General features: G+C 42.3%; 1 protein-coding gene across 3 annotated transcripts in view; it reads right to left on the bottom strand.

Moving 5' to 3' along the window:
- BCAR3 (BCAR3 adaptor protein, NSP family member) overlaps window positions 1–19,760 on the bottom strand; it is a 201,940-nt gene that overhangs the window by 78,280 nt on the left and 103,900 nt on the right. For 2 of the 3 annotated variants that reach the window (XM_082384084.1, XM_082384083.1), the window contains one exon: window positions 820–859. In XM_082384084.1, coding sequence (XP_082240210.1) covers window positions 820–859 — 40 coding nt within the window. Of the gene's footprint in view, window positions 1–819; window positions 860–17,258; window positions 17,463–19,760 lie in introns of those variants that run through there. The other variant, XM_082384086.1, reaches the window with a different exon arrangement.

The raw sequence follows: 19,760 nt of genomic DNA, 5'->3' as shown, positions 1-19,760 counted from the left end.
CAGACGTAATTACAGTTCTCGAAAATAAAATAAAATAAAACAAACATACACACCTGAAAAATGGGGGGAGGGGTGGGCAGAAGGAAGAAGTGAAAAGCATCATTTCTTTCTGCTCAGAAGATTGTTTAGAAGCTTTGAGTATTTAGACGCACTGAATGTCAGCCCCACTGGAAAGTAAAGTATTACACAGCTCATGGTCCCAGATTAGCCACTGAACAAGAGGGTGGCTGCTGAAATGGAAAGGAGGGCTCAGAAAGCCTCAGGGAGCCTTCGGTCCTCCACTCAAGGTAAACACAGCTTCACAACTCCTGTCTGCCATTCCAAAATCCAAAAACTCTGAAAACTGACAATTTTTAAATAATTCATTCGGCAGCAGAACAAACCCAACCTCATTTGGTGGCAAAATGTGACCTGAACTACGTAAGATCATTTGTAGTCTATTTCTCCCACTTCATGTGAACGTTCTCACATTTCACTGCTGAAATAATGGGCTTGATTACGGGATGCTGACCCTAGCTCCCTTTGGGGGTGTTATATATATGTACCATATTACCTTTCTAAAAAATTCTGAATTTTTAAAACACATCTAGCCCCCAGGGTTTCAGATAAGGGGAAGAGTTTGTAAACTTATAATAGGGTGACATAAGACCCCTGCAAAGATTACTAAAAGCCCAAAACAGTCAAATTACATCCTGGTGGTTTCAATCTAACCAGCTTCCTACACAAGCCAGAAGGCAACATTATCTGGCAACATTGTGTTAGAAATGGGAAATCTATTACCACAGGGTCCCTACTACATGCTAAATCCTGGTTTCCTACCTTCACATATTCCAGAGTTGGGTCCAGAAGATGCTGATCCCTGAAAAGAGAAAATATAAATATGAGAACAATTGGGAACAATGCAATCTTACCCTGGGTAAAATGTATCCAACATTATTTCACCCTATTCATTCACGTTACTAAGATGGGCCCACCTCCCAGGCAATACCCACAGCAGACAGATAAGGAAGTTAGAACAGACACAGATTTCTTTCACGGGTGTGTGTTTCAGGGTGGAGGATGGGTAGGATACCACCATGACCTCAGTCTAGAAGCTCCACGTTTTCCTGTCAAATTCAAGCTCCAGAAGTTAGACTGTTCATATGTAGTAATTCTAGATTCACTCTGAGCATAAAAATTAGCCTAACGGTCCAAAGCAAAGAGCTGTGAGAGATACGAGTAAAGCAGGGCTGGATGCCCAAACCTGCAGCACTTTGGACCAGGCAACTGTGTCACACCCACTTTGACAGAAAACGGAGGCTCAGGTGGGCAGAGCAGCTGCCCAAGGTCACCCAGCACCCGGGTGAGTGAGTTTTGAACCTAGCTCTGCTTCTAAATCACCTTTCTCTTTTGCTGTCAAGCTGAGCAATTCATCCTAATTTTCTTTGGTGCCCCAGTGTTTTTTCTCTCCCCATTTAATGTCTGCTCATGTCTATCATAATACTGTTAGGATTAACCAGACAATTAAAAGTAAACAGCAGTGGTGTCACTGAGGAGGCTGACTTATTATAGTGGAAGAGGATCTAAGGCAAAGGAGAAGAGGGGGAGACATGAGAGCTGATGTTTCCAGCACCAGCAGAGTTACAGCAAAGTGCCCCCCCTCAACAGACTATGTGAAAAGACAGCTGCCTTCAGAGACTTAAACTTCACAAAATCAACACATCACCCTGCAGAGACAGGATCATTTTTTAAAGGACAGAATGGCTCTGAAGCCAGTAGGAGTAGTCTTCTTAAGGGGGGCGGGGTGTCAGTATATCTACAAAGAGGACGCATCCTTCAGAAGGCGGGGGATCCCTACCACAAAGCAGCTGCCTCTGGAAGGGTGAGCTCAACCCCAGACCCTCGGGGGCTTGGATGCTTCCCTCTGTGGAGAGACCGCGGGAGACTGCAGCCCTTCTCCCCTGAACAGGGGCAGCAGGACCCCTGCTGGGACACAAGGAGTCCATCCCACAGCTCAGGGGCACACCATCTTGTTGTGAAATGGATCCAACCCCCAAAGCTATTCCTGGAGTGGTCTGTCCACTTAGGGCTGTACACAGGGCACACGCACAGAGGCAGGCTGGCTTCGGAGATGCTCCTCTAGGATGTGCAAACAGATTAGGTTCTGAAACGAGTCCCTCTGTAAGGCCAAAGTATCTGAGAAGGGCTTAAGCTCAAAGTCCCTGGTGCATTTCCATCAAAGAGGGGTATAAATCAGTCTTTCAGAGCCTGAAAACCAGGCATACTCTTTGCCTCCAAGCTTGTGTGTGTTCATCAGGCATCTTTTCCCAAAGCAGCCGAGTCTGTCTGCTGTGCTGGGTCACCACCTCCTCTGCTGCAGTCTGGACATTGCATTGATGTCATCAGACTTTGTGTGACCATGGGACCACCCGGCTAGTGACTAAAAACTTTGTCAGCAGGGCTTTGGTCATACTCCCCTTTAAATTCTAAAACTCCTGGTTTTCTACTGAATTAACATTTTAGGCTTATAGGCATCCGGTCTTATGCTAATCATCTGGCCCAGTGGTCTGGCCCTGGGAGTGCAGAAGACGTTAGAACCACTGAAATGCTGTTTCTCATCTTCGTCAAGTTTCTATTTTTATGTATGTTCTAAAATGTACATTATATACATTCATACACATATGTCTTAATGCATGGATAAACAGTGTAGGTGTGTGCTTTTTAAACCAATGATTTGGTCTCGGGATCTCTTTACACTCTAAATAATTGAGGACTCCGAAAAATTTTGTTCATGTGGGTTATATCTACTGATTACTGATATTAGAAATTAATTCTGAAAAACTTGCAAAATATTAATTCATATTTTTAAAGTAAACCGATTATATGTTTAAATAAATAACGTTTTAATGAAAAACAGATATGTTTTTCATAGCAAAAATTTAGTGAGAAGAGTGACATTGTCTTACATTTTTGCAAATCTTTTAAACGTCTGGCTTACGAGAAGACAGGTAAATCCTCACATCTAGTTCTGCATTCAATATTCATGATATGTCTTAGTTGAAATAAATGAAGAAAATCCACATTCACACAGTTATGTAATTGGAAAGGGAGGGATATTTTAATAGACTTGCATATAATTATGGATGTTCTACTTTGATAACATACCAAAACTTGACAAGTAGTAGTTTCTTAAAGGTTAGCTGTGATGTGGAATCTGAAACCATATCTCTTACTCTTTTGCATCTGTCCTACACTTTGAATGGACGTTTTGTCCATGTGTGATTCCATAACCACTATTCTGGGAAACACTGGTTCACTGAGTTATGCAGATCTTCCAAATTTTGACCCATTTCATTATCATGTAAAAAAAGAATCACATTGGTTAATACCATCACTGATCTCATCAGAAGTTACTAGGTATTGGGAATTGCCAAGCTTATGGTAGAGGATACAAGTCTTCTAACTTGAAAGCTTGAATTTTTTCATTGGCAACTAACATTGTCAAATATTTTCCCTGAGCTTCATTTCATTCATTTTGGGGAACATATCTGCCAAATACCAAGACCACACAGTCATGATCAGCAATTTTAACTCTTTTTTTAGGTGCTCAAAGGTCATTCTTTTAGTAAATTCTTTTTAGAATTTTGTCCAGGATCTGCTCTTCTTACCAGATTTAGCTGTAAAAATCCTTTTCCTTTTACCTACTGAAAGCTGAAACGTTCCTCTCTCCCTTTCTCTGGAGATGTACCTGAAAACTCTGAGCTAGTTCTCTCAGGATAGATCCCTCAAACTCTCTTGGGGAGGGTGTGGGACAACCAACACGAGTGCTGTGTATGAGTGGCTCCTGAGGCAGCCCCAGCTGCAGCAGGGTCGCCACTCAGAGACGGGGTCACCTCAAGGCAGGGTGGCCCATGTGAGACAGGTGGGGACCTGGGACCCATTACTGCAGTGCTTGCACCTGGACAAATATCTCCTGGAGCAATGGAATATAAAGAAACTATAAGGAACTAAAAATAACTGCACACATGCACGGTTGGGGCAAATTATGAACAAGATACAAAAAGGCCAAAACCCAGCTGCCACTTCTCAGGTGCCAGGAGCAAAAGCAGGGTACCGCGCATGATCCCTGCACACAGCACCACCAAGAGGATGGGCAGACCACCTAATCCACTCTGGCCCGACCCACCGATCTGCACCTGCGCCTGCGCTCACCCCGTTTAAGGGACCAGCCCTCCCCCACTGAGGGAGCGAGCAAGGGTACCTGTTACTTGTTTTCACTCCCTCGTGCTGCAGCATGAGTCCCAGTAAAGCCTTGCCTGAATTTCTTGTCTGGCCTCTTATCAATTTCTATTGATTAAAGAGTCCAAGGACCCAAGTCAGTAACATACCTGCTCTCCCCACCACCCTGCTCTCCTGCACAGAGACCCCGGCACCTAGGAGCCTGGGGTGTTCTCCCAAGTGTCTCCCCAGCCTTGGATGAACTCCCGTGTTCCTGTGGTGCTCCTCCACCACACGCACTTCTTTTGGCAAAAGAAAAGGAAAACAAGAGCTGCTGGTTAGGGATAAAACTGAAGTCCCCTCTTGACCCCGCCCCCAAATAAACTCTGCTAAGGGAGCCCTGCTCATTCTGTTCCCAGAGCAGAGGGGGACCCAAGTTCTAGTTCAGTGAACCAAGGGGTGCCCTAGTGGATCCTTGTATTCTTCTACTCGTCCGTTTTAGAGAGACAAGGGAGGGAAGACAAGGAGAGTATGATAAAACTGAGTGAGTGTGTTATAAATCCAAAAGCTTTAAAAATCATTGTCTCGAACCAAATTAAAATTATATTTAAATGCAGAAGTGCTGTGTCTCCTTTCTCAGCCAGCCTAACCCTAACCCTAACCCATAAAGAAGACACGAGCTGGAAAACATAGCAGTTGGCCCTGTAGCCCCAGCCTCTAATTTGAAATAGAATACCCTATTATTCATACAAGACTGTGCTGCAAACACTCTTTAAACCATATCTTTATATTCCCCAAAAGAGATCACTAGAAAACAAACACAGAAACTTGGCAATGGAAATGAAAAGCTTTTTTAAACTTTTTTTTGCTTATGTCAATTATGAATCCCCACCCGTGTGAATCCGTGATGTTGTGTGCATCTGTCTTTACAACTGGAGAGCCTGGCAGGCGCCGTGCCCCTCTGCCAGGCAGGCTGCCCCGCTGAGCACCAGCCGCAGACCGCAGGAAAGCAGCAGGACGAAACTGGACTCTCCTGTTATTTTGTTCTTAGGTTTATTAAGTTTTAAATAACATCACTGTGTTTACTCTGGTTAAATCATTCTTTCCAGCGTCCCACTTTCTTAAGTTCATACTGAGGGATGTTTAGCTGGGAGTCACAGAAATGTTATACATATTTACTATTTTAGGTTGTTTCTCATTGGTAACCAGGTTAATAATATCCTCCCTCTTAAAAGGACACTTGATGTATAAGTGTTTGCTATTTTGAGTGAAGAGGTTTTCCGTCTTGAATACACAAACAAAATTTCACTAACATAGATCTTTTCTGAGCAGTTCGAATACAGATGGAGATGGAAGTGCCCTATGTCTGTCTTAAATTAGAGAATGTTTTAAGTGAATGGATGTTTACTTATTTAAATATTATAGACTAACTTAATGGCTAATGGTGTTGCCACACAAATGTCCCTTTGGATAAAACATAAAACGGAATTGCTTGTAATGACATGATTATTTCATACAATGGAGGGATGTGAGAAACTAGATCCAGCTATTCCAGACTGAGGCTCCCCTTAAACTCCACGCACAACAGTGATGTGCAGAGCTGGCACACTTCCTCTGTGCAGGTGGCATGGTGTTTCCATGCATGTTCACTATATGTGTATTTATTTATATATGGTCTCTCCCTCTACAAGGTGAGCAACCCAAGAGTAGTGATGTGTCTACTTCATGCCCAGTATGTCCCACAGTTCTTGCATTCATTCCACAAACATTATCAAGCATCTACAATATGCTATGCAGTTGGCCAGACAACAGAAATACAAGAACCAAAGACAAAGGCCCTGCATTTAGAGAGGTTGCAGGCAAGTGGGGAACACAGATCAACTGATCCAGCACAATTCAAGTTAGTGAGAGAGTGTCAGTGGGAGGTTTGAGGGCTGAGTAGGGACTTGTCCCAGTGAAGAAGCTGTGGGGTAGGTGGTGATGAGACATGCCCAGGCAATGAGACAAGCACGTGACAATATGGTACATCTGAGAACCCACAGCATTGCGGAGTTAATTCCACGCTGGCCCAGGCCATCTCTCCCCTGGACCCCTGCATTACCCTCCCCAATTCTACTCCATCTCCACAATCTCCACGATAGCAGCCAGAGTGATCTTTACTCAGATCACTCCCCTGCTCAAAATCCTCTAACAGCTCCCATCCAGTCAGAACAAAACCCTGAGGTCCCCACCGTGGCCTTCAATGCCCTGGTTGGCATGACCCCAGCCAGCTCTCCAACCTTACTGTGTTAGGCAGAATTTCAAAGATGCCCCCTCCCAAGGTTCCTGTCCCTTGGTGAGTCAGTCAAACACTAATCTAGGTACTGCTGTGAAGGGATTTTGCAGATGTTATTAACATCGCAAGTCAGCTGACATTAAGACAAGGCAATTATCTGAGGGGACCTGACTTGAAGAGGGAGGGGGATTTGACATGAGGGACCCTGTTGCCAGTGTGATGTTATGAGAGGGTCTGTGACGAGGCCCAAGACACAGAACCTCCAGGAGACGGGAGCTGCCCCTGGCAGATGGCCAGGAGATGGAGACCTCAGTCCTACAACTGCAAGGAATTGAATTCTGCCGACGACCTGAATGAGCGTGGAAGCAGATTCTCCCCCAGAGCCTCAGGTGAGAACGCAGCCGCTGGCATCCTGAGTGAGACCCTGAGCTGAGAACCCAGTTGAGCCATGAGGGACTTCTGCTCTACAGAAACTGTGAGGTAACAAACAGGTGTTAAGTCACCGAGTTTGTGGTGGCGTTAATCAGCAAAAAAACGCTAATATGCTTGTCTATTCCATCCAAGCCCTACTGACTTTCCTGTCTGTTGCTCAAACACATCAAGCCGGCTCCTGCTGCTGTGGCTTGGCATTTACTGTTCCTTTGCTTGGAATAGTCTCCCCAGATATACTCGAAGGCTCACTCCTCACAGCTCTCAGGTCTCTCTCAAACATCACTTCCTTAACCATCCTATCTAAATGAGCACCACCACCCTCTATCCCCTTTTCTGGCTTCATCTTTTCCCATATTATCTGATATTATATGAAATGTTTATTTGCTCATGGTCTGTCTGTTCCCCGGAATATAATCCTGCAAGAGTGGGGCTTTCTCTGCTTTGTGCACCTTGGTGTCCCCAGTACTTTGCACATAACAGTTGCTCAGAAACCACTTGCTGAATTAATGAAGAAAAGAACAACTAACGGAAGCACAGGGCTGGGGGAAGCAGCAGGACTGGTGGGGGGTTGGGAGACCAGGATGAAGAAGAGACAGAGCCAGATCATAAGGGGCTTGGACGCCACGTAAACACATTTAGACTTTATCTTGAAAGCAGTGGGATTTGTTCAAGGCTCTTAAGCTGGAGAATAACCAGAGATTTTTGTTTTAGAAAAATCCCCCTGCAGCAGTGTGGAAAACAGATTAGTGGGGGGCAAAGTGGAGTCAGGAAGACTAAAGGAGAGGATACTAAAGGGGTCTGGGTAAGAGATGACGAGGCCTGGATTAGAGTGATAGAGGGAGTGGGGGGATGGTGTACAGACTTGAGAGACTTTCAGAACTGTGAATAGATAGACCTTGGTAAATGGCAGGATTTGGTGGGTGAAAGGGAAGAAAGAGGTGAGGACACTCACTGAATTCTTTCTAAGGGAACTGGGTAGATGGTGCCTAGCACTTGGCAGGGACTCCATACATTTGTTAAGAATGAATTAGCAAACAGCTCTGCCTCAAGCACGATACTGTACTAACTAGACTACCAGGTTCTGAATTAATAAGACTTTACCTCATTACCATCCATTTTCCACAGTTAGCAGTCCACACGATTGCTGCCATTTAGCTACTGAATGTCTCAAATAAGTTTTCCTTCCTTCTCAACAGATAAATAAGTTACTTTCAGGAGTCTTTCACATCCTTCAAATTATGAACACATAAATCTTTCCCTTAAAGTATGATGAAATATAACATTTAAGGGATCACTTCACACCAGCAAAAATAGTTAACTCATGAAGGAAAGCCAGAGAACAACAAAGCAAAGTAGCTGTGCAGAAGCTAGACAAGAGTGCCTGATTTTATATAACCCTTTGGTCTTCTCCATCACCCCCACCTCAGTTGCCACTGCTTGTTTATGTCTTTTCTGCAGGACTGTAAGCTCCGTGAGGTCAGCGGCTACCTCTGTCTTGCTCTCCAATGTGAACAAGCACGTACAAAAGTATGTACAAAAGTATTTGTCACATAGCAGCCAATTAATAAATAAACAAGGACAAAAATGCACAAATGAAAATATAAACCACAATTAATCATCCTTATATCTATATAATCCAAATAAGGCCTCAGAAAATTAGAAATTTCTACGATGGGACCTTCGTTTACTAAATCTGGTAGACCAGATATTCTCAAAATTAAATGATAATCAAATTACAGATGTATTTCCAAATACATGTTGAAGTCACAAGAAAGGGAAAGTCTCAGGAAACACAGACACATACAAAACAGATACAGAAACAGAACAAATCAAGAACACAAAACGTGAACAACAGCAACAAAAAGGTAAGGAGGAAAGCAGGGAGGCTAAGCCCTGGGTTCATACGAGTGAGCAGCTAACCCCAAAGCCCCCCATAACGCCCACCTGAACCATCAGAACGGGACTACACCACCCACTACGGAAGGAATGTGCTAAACACAACACAACACAAAACAAAAAACAAGCTCTAGCAAAGGGAACCAAAGGGAACCAAGGAGAGCTACTGTCTCTATCACAGATTCTGATGGAAAAAAATAATAATAGTCTCCTGTAAGAATCTGTAACCACAAGTAGGCCTTTGGGATTCAAATTTATATGACCTGCTTTGACAGAGAATCCAAAACTGAAAAAAAATTAAAGTGTCTGGGTTGGTGGCACCATTAGTAAGGAAACAATGTAAATCCTTTCTGGAGGAAAACTAGATCAACAGAAAGCTACTCAGGATATCCACAAGTTTGGTTAAATACAAAAATTCCCTTTCAGGAATAACCATATATGTGAGAAAACAAGCCCCAATGACTGAAAGTTAGCAGAAATGACAATAGATTGAGATCCCCAAAGACTTCAGATATTGGAATTTCAGATATAAGCTATAAAATAATGATGTACGATAAATGTTTTAAAAAGATGGAATAAAAAAGTGATCTAAGAAGAAATAGGCAGACATAAAAATAATCTACTATAACTTCTAGAAATAAAAAGCTAATCGATCAAAATATCTAGATATAAAGAAACATAAAGATAACCTTCTAAATAACTTAGACATGACTGGAGAAAACATTTATGAATTAAAACAAATATATAAAGAGATTATACAAAACACAGCTCAGAGAGAAAAGGTGAAGAATAATACAAAAGAGACATTGAAGGTAGAATGAGAAGGCTTAATTAACCAGAAATCTAGAAGGAGAGAATTGGGAGAAAGGCAAAAAGCAATAGTCAAAGAAATAATGATGGGAAATCTTCAAAATTAATGAAAGATACTAATTATCAGATTCAGGCATCCCATGAGTCCTAAGCAGTGTAAACAAAAATAAACACATTGTAATGAAACTACAGACCACCAAAAACAAAGAGAATATCTTAAAAGCAGCAGAAGAGCAAAGAAAGGCTTCCCTGAGATCAATGACAATTAGACTGACAGCAGATTTTCATCAGTCAAAAGGGAAAGTGAGGAGCACAAAATTTCTTGCCCAGCAAACTACCTAGAACAAGGGTGAATAAAGACAATTTGAGACAAATGAAAATAGAAAATACCCTTCAGGAAGCAGGAAAAGGATGCCAGAAGGAAAGCTTAAGATCTAAGGCTGAATGATGCACGAAGAACTGGTAAACACGTAGGCAACTCTAAACCAGCACTGATAGTGCAAAATAAGACAAATATCTAATAACAGTATGGTGGTTCTTCAAAAAATTAAAAGTAGAATTACTACATGATCCAGCAATTTGCCTTCTGAACATATACCCCCAAAAACTGAAAGCAAGATTTTGAAGAGATATTTGTGCACACGTGTTCGTAGCAGCATTATTCACAGAAGCCAAAAGGTGGAAGTAATCCAAGTGTCCATCAGTAGATAAATGGATAAACAAGATGTGGTATATATACAATGTGGTATATATACTATGGAATATTTTTTGGCCTTAAAAAGGAAAAAAATTCTGACACATGCTACAATATGGAAGAACCTTGAGGACATTATGCTAAGTGAAATAAGCCAGTCACAAAAAGTCAAATAACTGTATGATTTCACTTATATAAGATAGCCAGAGTAGTCAAAATCATAGAGACAGAAAGTATAATGGTGGTTGCCAGGGGCGGGGGAGGAGAGAATGGAGAGTTGTTGTTTAATGGGTGCAGAGTTTCAGGTCTGTCACACAGAGTGAAGTAAGTCAGAAAAAGAAAAACAAATATCTTATATTAATGCATATACGTGGAATCTTGAAAAATGGTAAGATGAACCTATTTGCTGGGCAGGAATAGAGACGCAGACATAGAGAACGGACGTGGGGACACGGGGAGGAAGAGGAGGGTGGGATGAATTGGGAGATTAGGTTTGACATAAATACACTACCATGTGTAAAATAGATAGATGGCTAGTGGAAACCTGCTGTATACCACAGGGAGCTCAGCTTGGTGCTCTGTGATGACCTAGATGGGTGGGATGGGAAGGTGGGAGGGAGGTCCAAGAGGGAGGGGATATATGTATACATATAGCTGATACACTTCATTGTACAGCAGAAACTAACACAACATTGTAAAGCAATTATACTCCAATAAAAATAAATAAAATAAAATAAAGATGAAAAGAGTTCTGGGGACTGGTTGTGCAACAATGTGAATGTACTTAACATTACTGAACTGTGCACTTAAAAATGGGTAAGATGGTAAATTTTATGGTATGTGTATTTTACCACAATTTAAAAAGACAAACTAAAACACAAGGCAACATTGACGTATGAGCCAAGTGGAAGGTACCCAAAGCTTATGTTCTAAGTCCTGCATTGCTCAGGAAAAAGGAGAGGTATTGTTTCACTCTATTATGTTGTTTAAAGTCATCTAAAAGTATTTTTAAAATAACCACTAAGTGAATAGGAATAGAGTATTTTTTAAAAGACAATTTAAAATAAGGCAATTAAAAAAACCCATAGGTTAAAAAAAATGTACAAACAGTACAGACATACAGAATAAGAGGCAGCTATAAACCCAAATGTATCACCAAACATGGTAACTGTTGACCAGATTAAACTCACAAGACATTTTCAGAATGGAGGATATAGTACCTGTAGGATACAGTTAAAGTGGTATTTTGCAGGAAACGTAGAGACTTAAATGCTTACTTTTAGAAAAGAAAGACTGAAATTAATTAAGTGTCCAGCTTAAGAGAACAGAACAAACATTAAAAAAAGACTAAAGATAAAAAGAGCAGAAATTAAATTTTAAAAAAATGAACAGTAAGGGAGCAACAAATGAAGCCTGGTTCTTCAGAAGCCTAGTAAAATAAACCTCTGACAGATATAATCCAGGGGGAAAATGAGAGAAGGCACAAAACGATAGAGAAATGAAGTGGGAGCGTAATCATAGATAACAAGAGAGCCCTGTAAGAGAATACTATGAACATCTTATGCCAATAAATTTGAAAGCTTAGGAAAAACAAATTCCTGGAAAAATAATACTAAAATAGACTCAAACAGAAAATCTGAAGAGTCCTATAATGATTAAAAACTTGAATCAGTTGTTCAATATCTACAGACCTGGATGGTTTTTCTAACCAGGAAGTTCTGCCAAACTTTGGAACTTATTACTTTGAAAATTATATAAACTTTTCAAGAGACTTGAAAAAGAGGATACTATAACTTTGATATCAAAAGCACACCAGGTCAATAAAAGAAAGAAAAGGTAGCCTAGGCTAATCTCACACATGAATAGATATGAAGAAAATCCTAAACAAAATATTGACAAACCTAATCCAAGAATGTACAAAAATACATCATAATCAAACTGGGTTGACTCCAGGAATATAGGGTCAGTTTAACATGAGAAAATCTATCCACCACATTAACATTAAAGGATTAAAGGAGAATAATCATTTTGGGCTTCTATTTGATGGGGGTGGGGAAAGGATTTTAAAAAATATCATCATCTTTTCATGATCTCAGCAGGGAAAAAGCTAACTCTTCACAAGCTAGAAATAAAAAAGGACAAGTGTACCTATGAAAAACCTCATTCTTAATGGTGAAGTATGAGAATCATTGACAAAATCAATCAATCAATCAGAAGGAAGACAAGGATGTCCACAATTACTGCTTCTGCGCACCACTGTCCTGGAGGTCCTAGGCAGTGCCGTTAAGTAAACAAAAGAAATAAAAGGTATAAGAATTGGAAAAGGGAGAACAAAACTGTCATGATTCACAAATGATGACTGTAGAACACACAGAGAATCTATACAAAGCTGCTAAGAAGAGCAGGGTTCCTGGATATGAAAGCACTGTGCAAAAATCTTCAACTTAAAACTTACTCGGGTCAGAGACTAGGAGGCTTACATGTCTGGGATGGAGTTCTTGCTTATGGGTGTTCATTCATCACAAATGAACTCATTCCTAGAACATTTAACTGAAATGCAGCACAAAAAGACTTAAGATGGGTGTGACCAGCAGGCTGTCTCTCTGTTTACATGTACTAGTAGGGCCAAGGAAGACCAAAACTGCAGCCTAGGGGTCTGCTGGTTCACCATTTTTAATCAACCCATGTCCCAGGGCACATCAACAATCAGGAAGGGTGAAGCCAAGGACCAGGAGAAAGTTCGCCCTTCATTGGCAACCTTAGCCTCTTTGCATGTGGATATGGCCTTGGAACCCAGAGCTGTCAGTCACCCTTTGTTCTCCAGCATGAAGCTCAATTAACATCTCAACATCTTGAGGAGATGTGGGGATGGAGCGATGGGGCAAGGAAGAGACAGCAACAGGCTTTGAATCTACTAAGATTTTGCTTCCACCGGATGATATTCCTGACTAGACCACATGTTCTTTCAGGTAAGATTAACACGTGGGAGAGTCTAGCATTCTCATTTTAAATTTTATTAGACGATATCCAGGGTTCGAAGGCCTTGCCCATCTCACCAGCCTCATCTCCTCACCTTGCTCCTTTCATTCCAACAAATCCAAACTATTTGGAATTCCCTGAACCAAGAAGCCTAGAGTCCCCATCGTCTTCCTATTCATTCCCATCTTCTCTGACCACTCTTTCCCCTGCTTTCCTCCCTCCCCAGCACCAACCCACAGAATTAATACATTTTCTCAGCACTTATTTTCTATGCATTATAAAACCTTATTATAACAAATAATTATAATTCAATACGGTATGTGTACTCCTGTCTATCTCCCTTACTGTGCTATGATCTCACGGAGAATAGGGACCATATTTTATTTTATTCACCTCTATCCCCAGAGCACAGTTGCTCAATCAATGTTGGTTTGAATGAATGAACGAGCATGAGTGAGTGTGTGTGTGTGTGTGTGTGTGCGTGCGCGCGCGTGCAGAAGATCTAGAATCTAACCCCTCCCATCCACCACACTCCATGGGTTCACCAAGGGAAGAATAACACTGGAGAGAGAGAGAGAAGGAACAAGAGAGAAATGTTGTTCTTGGACTGATGGGCCTCCACATGAAGGAGATAAGTTAGCCACAGGCCTGTGACTGAGCCATGATGGCCTCACAGAACTCCCTCAGCAATGGAAGGTCACTGCTGTCAGGGCAGCGCCCGGCTCCCCGGCCCCACTGAGACTAGATGTTTTCAAAGTGGTCTTGAGAGGCCAGCTGCTTCAGCTGAAAATGAATCTCTCTGGACACATTTGAAATGCCAGGGAGGAGGTTAATCAGGGAGATAACCAAGAGGACAGAGAGTGTACTACAGGGCCATTTCCAGCTGTTTATGGGAAAATGAAGAAATAGATGGTTAAAACAGGGTTGGCCTGGTGGGTAGAGATATGATATCACTTGGAAAAATATGAGCTAGTATGTAGTTAGATGGACAGTTTCTCTGCTGATACTGGGAATCACATTAAAGTCTCAATAAAGAGTTACTTTCTCACTCTAGGTGGGGGCATATTATGTGCATTGCTTTGCTAATTAAAAAAGGGATATAGCCTGTCAACATTTAAATCAAGTCTACTTCGATAAAGAAAAAAAAAAAAAGAAGCCGCCCAAGGGGAAAAGAAGAGAAATCACCCCAAAAAGCCAATTACGGAATTAATTATAAAATATAATAAAATATGCATATGATTGTGCTTTTGAAAAAGGGATGTAGCTTTTTTCTTGAATTTTTGAATTTTATTTTATTTATTTTTTATACAGCAGGTTCTTATTAGTGATCTATTTTATACATATTAGTGTATACATGTCAATCCCAATCTCCCAATTCATCACACCACCACCCGCCAACCACCACTTCCCCCCTTGGTGTCCATACGTTTGTTCTCTACATCTGTGTCTCTTTTTCTGCCTTGCAAACTGGTTCATCTGTACCATTTTTCTAGATTCCACATATATGTGTTAATATACGATATTTGTTTTTCTCTTTCTGACTTACTGCACTCTGTATGACAGTCTCTAGGTCCATCCACGTCTCTACAAATGACCCAATTTTGTTCCTTTCTATGGCTGAGTAATATTCCATTGTATATATGTACCACATCTTCTTTATCCATTCGTCTGTTGATGGGCATTTAGGTTGTTTCCATGACCTGGCTATTGTAAATAGCGCAGCAATGAACATTGGGGTGCATGTGTCTTTTTGAATTATGGTTTTCTCTAGGTATATGCCCAGTAGTGGGATTGTTGGGTCATATGGTAATTCTATTTTTAGTTTTTTAAGGAACCTCCATACTGTTCTCCATAGTGGCTGTATCAATTTACATTCCCACCAACAGTGCAAGAGGGTTCCCTTTTCTGGGATGTAGCTTTAAAAACAGAGAACTATAACACTTCTAGATGTGCACTTAAGAGAATATATTTTGTTTCATCGCCTTGCAAAGTAAATATGAGATTTACTCTCCCACATCTCAAGACATATTTCTTATTTGTTAAAGGAGGCTCACTAGCAGTTGACAGGATTAAGGTTGGTGCTTATTTTCTATTCTCCTCCCAGGGTTAACACGTGACATGAGGAGTTCCTTTTCACTAATACAAAGAACCTGAGGGGTATTCCTTAATGATTAAGCCAACAGATCTGCTTTAGAGCAGGTGAGTGGTCTAGACAGAAGCTCACTGCTCTGTAGTGGGGGAATTCATCTTCCATTTCTGTTGTTTAGACCTAAAAACAATTCACCAGATGGGATCTGGGCAGCCAAGTGTGACCACTTCCCTTGGTCTGATTATTAAACTTCAATTAATGCTTCTAAAATCACATTAGCTTTTTTGACAACCATAATATACTGCTGACTCATTCTGAGGCTGCAATTACCTAAATCCCGAAATATTTTTTCACATGTGGCTATTAAGCCAAACCCCATACTTTTACTTTGTTTTTTGGACTCTAGTGCAAGTCTTTGTCTCTCCCCAAAGTCCTTCTAGGTAGGTTTGGTCTGTTGTTTCAAAACGCCAAGATCTTTTTTGGATCTTAACTTCTGTCACTTTGACGTTAGTTATTCCTCCAAGATTCATACCATCCACCAATGTGATCTTTATGTCAGTACCACTGTCTAAAAGATATTTTAAAGTTGGCTAGAAAGGGGCTACGGACACAGCCTACAGCGTGCTTTCTGTACCATCATCTGGCCCGAATCTCTCTCATCCTAAGGATATCACCGATGATTGACATTTCCATACACACTTTCTCAACATTCCTCTAATCTACCAACAAAGTAACCCCAGGAATGAAAGTTAATCTAGTCTGACCTGCTTTTGGCAAAGCCCTGCTAATTACTAATGGCTGTTGCTTCCTTCACCAAGTGTTCAAAAATCATTGTCCTAATAATCCTTTTTAGAATATTTCCTGAGAAGGATGTCCATCTTACCATTTTATAGATTCATTTTATCTCCCTAGTTCCGTTTTTGAAATTTAAATACTTATCTATCTGCATCTTTCCTGTCGCTCTTGGTGATGCCAACATTTCTCCAACGTTGTGTGCTGGTTTGATGGTCTCAGCCTCAAGCTCCCTCTGTCTTCTTGGGCCTTGGGGCTTCACCTCATTTGGGGGCATAACAGCCTCTTGTCATGGCCTCATCTACTGTCTTCCTTCACCTCTATCCTACCCTTTCCAATCAGAGAAGTCATTTCCATGGCAGAAAAAATGCAAGCCAAACAGAAGCTCAGCAGTTTGGTTTCTCTCACATCCACCCCTCTTTGGTTTTATTATTCCAAACATAATTTTTGAAAGCCCTTTTTGTTACCTGTAGCATTTTTCACAATCCTCTGCTCACTCCGCACTCTGGTTCTTTCACAGCCCAGAAGCCACCCTCTGATATGGGCCTCAGTTGCATGGCGCAACCTTTCCTAAGCCTGGGGCCAAGGCCAGAACAGCACAGAGGAAGTGGCCGCACAGACGAGGCATGCCCTGAGGGAAGGGTTACCTAGAAAGTACAGCCTGCAATCACCTGGTCAAGGAGAAAAAGTAACAGGATACCTGGGAAGATGTTAGGGTCAGAGGTCAAGAAAAGCAGAATTGCTTATCAAGCTAGTGGAGTGATACAGAGGGCTAGCTAGCTACACTGTGGATGGGAAGTTAGGTCAGCAGCAAAGAGAGAGAACAGGTGCAGGTAAGCTCAAATGGCTCCAAACCCACATCCCCTTCTCCCTGGGCCATGAGCTCCTCAACTGGACAAAAGCCCTGGACTGTCTTTGGATCTCTAGCATAAAGCCTGACACACAGATGCTCAACATACTTGTGAATGAATTCATCAGATCGGCCCTGGCTCATCAGACCACACTGGGGGGATCCTGTAAATGGATCAGTCCAGGCTGGAGACCGTTCTTCCTACACATCCTTAAACAAGAGAGCTCCCTGGATGGTCACATACCTGTTCCTCCTTTGAACTGTGGGCAGCATGTTGTTGTCAGTTGTCCTGAAATGCGTTTCCCTTTCAGAGCCTCAGACCATGAGATCCTTTTTATTATTTCCCTCAACTTGGGGAATCTTTCCTCCTAGAGCCCAGGGTAGACTGTGGATGAGGACACGATTCTCTCCCTGGCTACCAGAGGTCCCAAGGCCTGGTTGCTTCTCAGACTCCTGCTTCTTTCACTTCAGCAGCCAATTCCTGTTTCTATGAGTCAGCTTCTATCTCATCTGAAAATACAGCCATGCCTGATGAATGTGTTCATGACATATTCTAAAAGGATGGCAATTAAACCGCCTCCTCAGGCGGATTCCCTAATCATGTTAAAACAGCACCATTTAAATATGCTGCGTATTACACTGTGGTGAGTCCCTACAGGAATCCAAGGCTAATACAAAGTGGTACTGGTTGATGAAGATTAGACGCGGTCATGGGTTAACTTGTGCTCGGCAGAATTCTAGGACAGCATTAAGTTAAAAGCCACTGTTGAAACCTTAACTTGGCGGCAGTCAGTCAAACTGAATAGAGTAACAACAAGAAAAGCCGTATCAAGGCCACTATGTCTCTTGGCAGGCACAGAGGGTCTGGAATCAGTGAATCATCAGGCTTCGGGCTGGCTAAGCCCAAACACAGCACTTTTGATAAAAGCAGATGCTTTGTTTGGCTGGTATCTATCTGCCCTTCCTCCGCTCCCACCCGCCCCATCCACCCTGCCCCCAACCATTCCTCATCCCCTTCTAAAGGACTGTGTTTGTAAAGGTTTCTTCTCAACTAACTCAAAGGCAGAATACAAGTGCTATGGTTTTGAGCAAATGTCCTCAGAGCCTCTGCAAGGAAAGATTTCACTCAACCAAACATATATAGGAACATACACCCTAGGCCCCTTTTCCAGGGCAGGCACCTTGGAAAAGCAGCCCTCACCCCTCAGGCACAAGCCTGAATGCCAACCACAGTCGTCCATGTACCTCCTCTGCCCACAGAGCTGTCAGGGAACGTGTAGACCCGTCGGGGAAGGAACTGTGGGCTTAATCACCTTGCTGCTGACACAGGCCCACAGGGAGGGCGGCCCCGGGGACGTGTCTGCTTTAATCAAATCAAAAACGTTTTTTAAAAAGGATCAAGTAATGAAAAAATGTGCTTTGTTTCATTACATGCTTAAGAGATTAGATATTTTCCTATTGAATTTTGTCTCTCATCTTAAAAAAAACCCACCTTCCTTTGAACACCAACCCCGTTGCGGCTCCTGCCTCATTTCTCTGCTTCCCACCAAATGCCCAGCCTCCTCTGCTGGCTCCTCAGAACAGTCTGTGCCGGGATTCCTCAGCGCTGGGTCCTAGGGGCCCTTCCCTTTATGCTTTACACAGCTCTCTCCTTTGCCGACGGCATCCATTTCCGGCTTTAACATCATTTCTCTGCAGACTCCTAACTTTATAACTTTTAGCCCAGACCTCTCTCCACAGCTCCAGGCTCATAATACCAACTGGTATTATGATTAACACCTCCACTCAGACACACACACATCTCAGACTTCGCACACGCAAAACAGACGTCTCGATTCCCTGCAATCTACCATCACCTCCTGCTACCGGGAAAAAGCCGCCCAACAACCAAACGAAGCCCTCCTCTCTCCAATCTTCTCCGTCTCCGTAAATGGTCCCACCCCCGACCCCCAGCTACCCGAGCCATACTTGACTGCCCCTCTCCCTCATCCCAGTTCCCGTAACTCTCAGTACGCCCGGTAGACTCTACCTACAAAACAGATCTTGAATCCACCCACCTTCATCTCCTCCACTGCCACACCAGAGCAGACCCCACTGCTTCCCATACTGTTGCAGTCGCCTCCTGCCCTCCCTCCAGCTCCTCTTCCATCAATCACTTCTCCACTGAATCTTCTAAAACTGCATCAGACCATGCTATTCCCTCGCTTAAAACCCTTTAAAGGCTTCCCTTGGCCCTACGGAGAAAATCTAAACTCCTTAGTGAGGTCTAGACCGGTACTGTCCAATAGAAATACAATGTGAAAAACATGTAATTTAAACTTTTCTAGTCACCAGTTGAAAAGAAATAGGTGAACTTAATTTTAATAATCTTTTAACCTAATATTTCAAAATTATCAATACATAGTAACATAAAAATATTAATGAAGTATTTTACATTCTCTTTTTATATTAAATCTTCAAATGTTCCCTCCCGCAGAGAGCCATTCCCTCCTCCCAATCCAAGGAACTCAGGGCTCTCTGATGTGACCTTCCTTGCACCTCCTCATTCTGCAGTATCTGTTGATGCATTTGTGCGCGTGCCCCATAAACTGGGCACTCCCTAAGGACAGGGCCCACATCTATTTTATTCTCCACTGGGTACCTGGTACCTAGCACAATACCTGGCACTAACTAAGCTCAATAAATATTCATCAAAGAATAAACAGTGAAGACACTGACATTAAGTGCTACGATCAGACAATTAGAC

This window comes from Balaenoptera borealis (assembly GCF_965194805.1).
Source record: "Balaenoptera borealis genome assembly, chromosome: 1".
NCBI classification, from domain to species: domain Eukaryota; kingdom Metazoa; phylum Chordata; class Mammalia; order Artiodactyla; family Balaenopteridae; genus Balaenoptera; species Balaenoptera borealis.
This window is presented reverse-complemented; position numbering and strand designations above follow the sequence as displayed.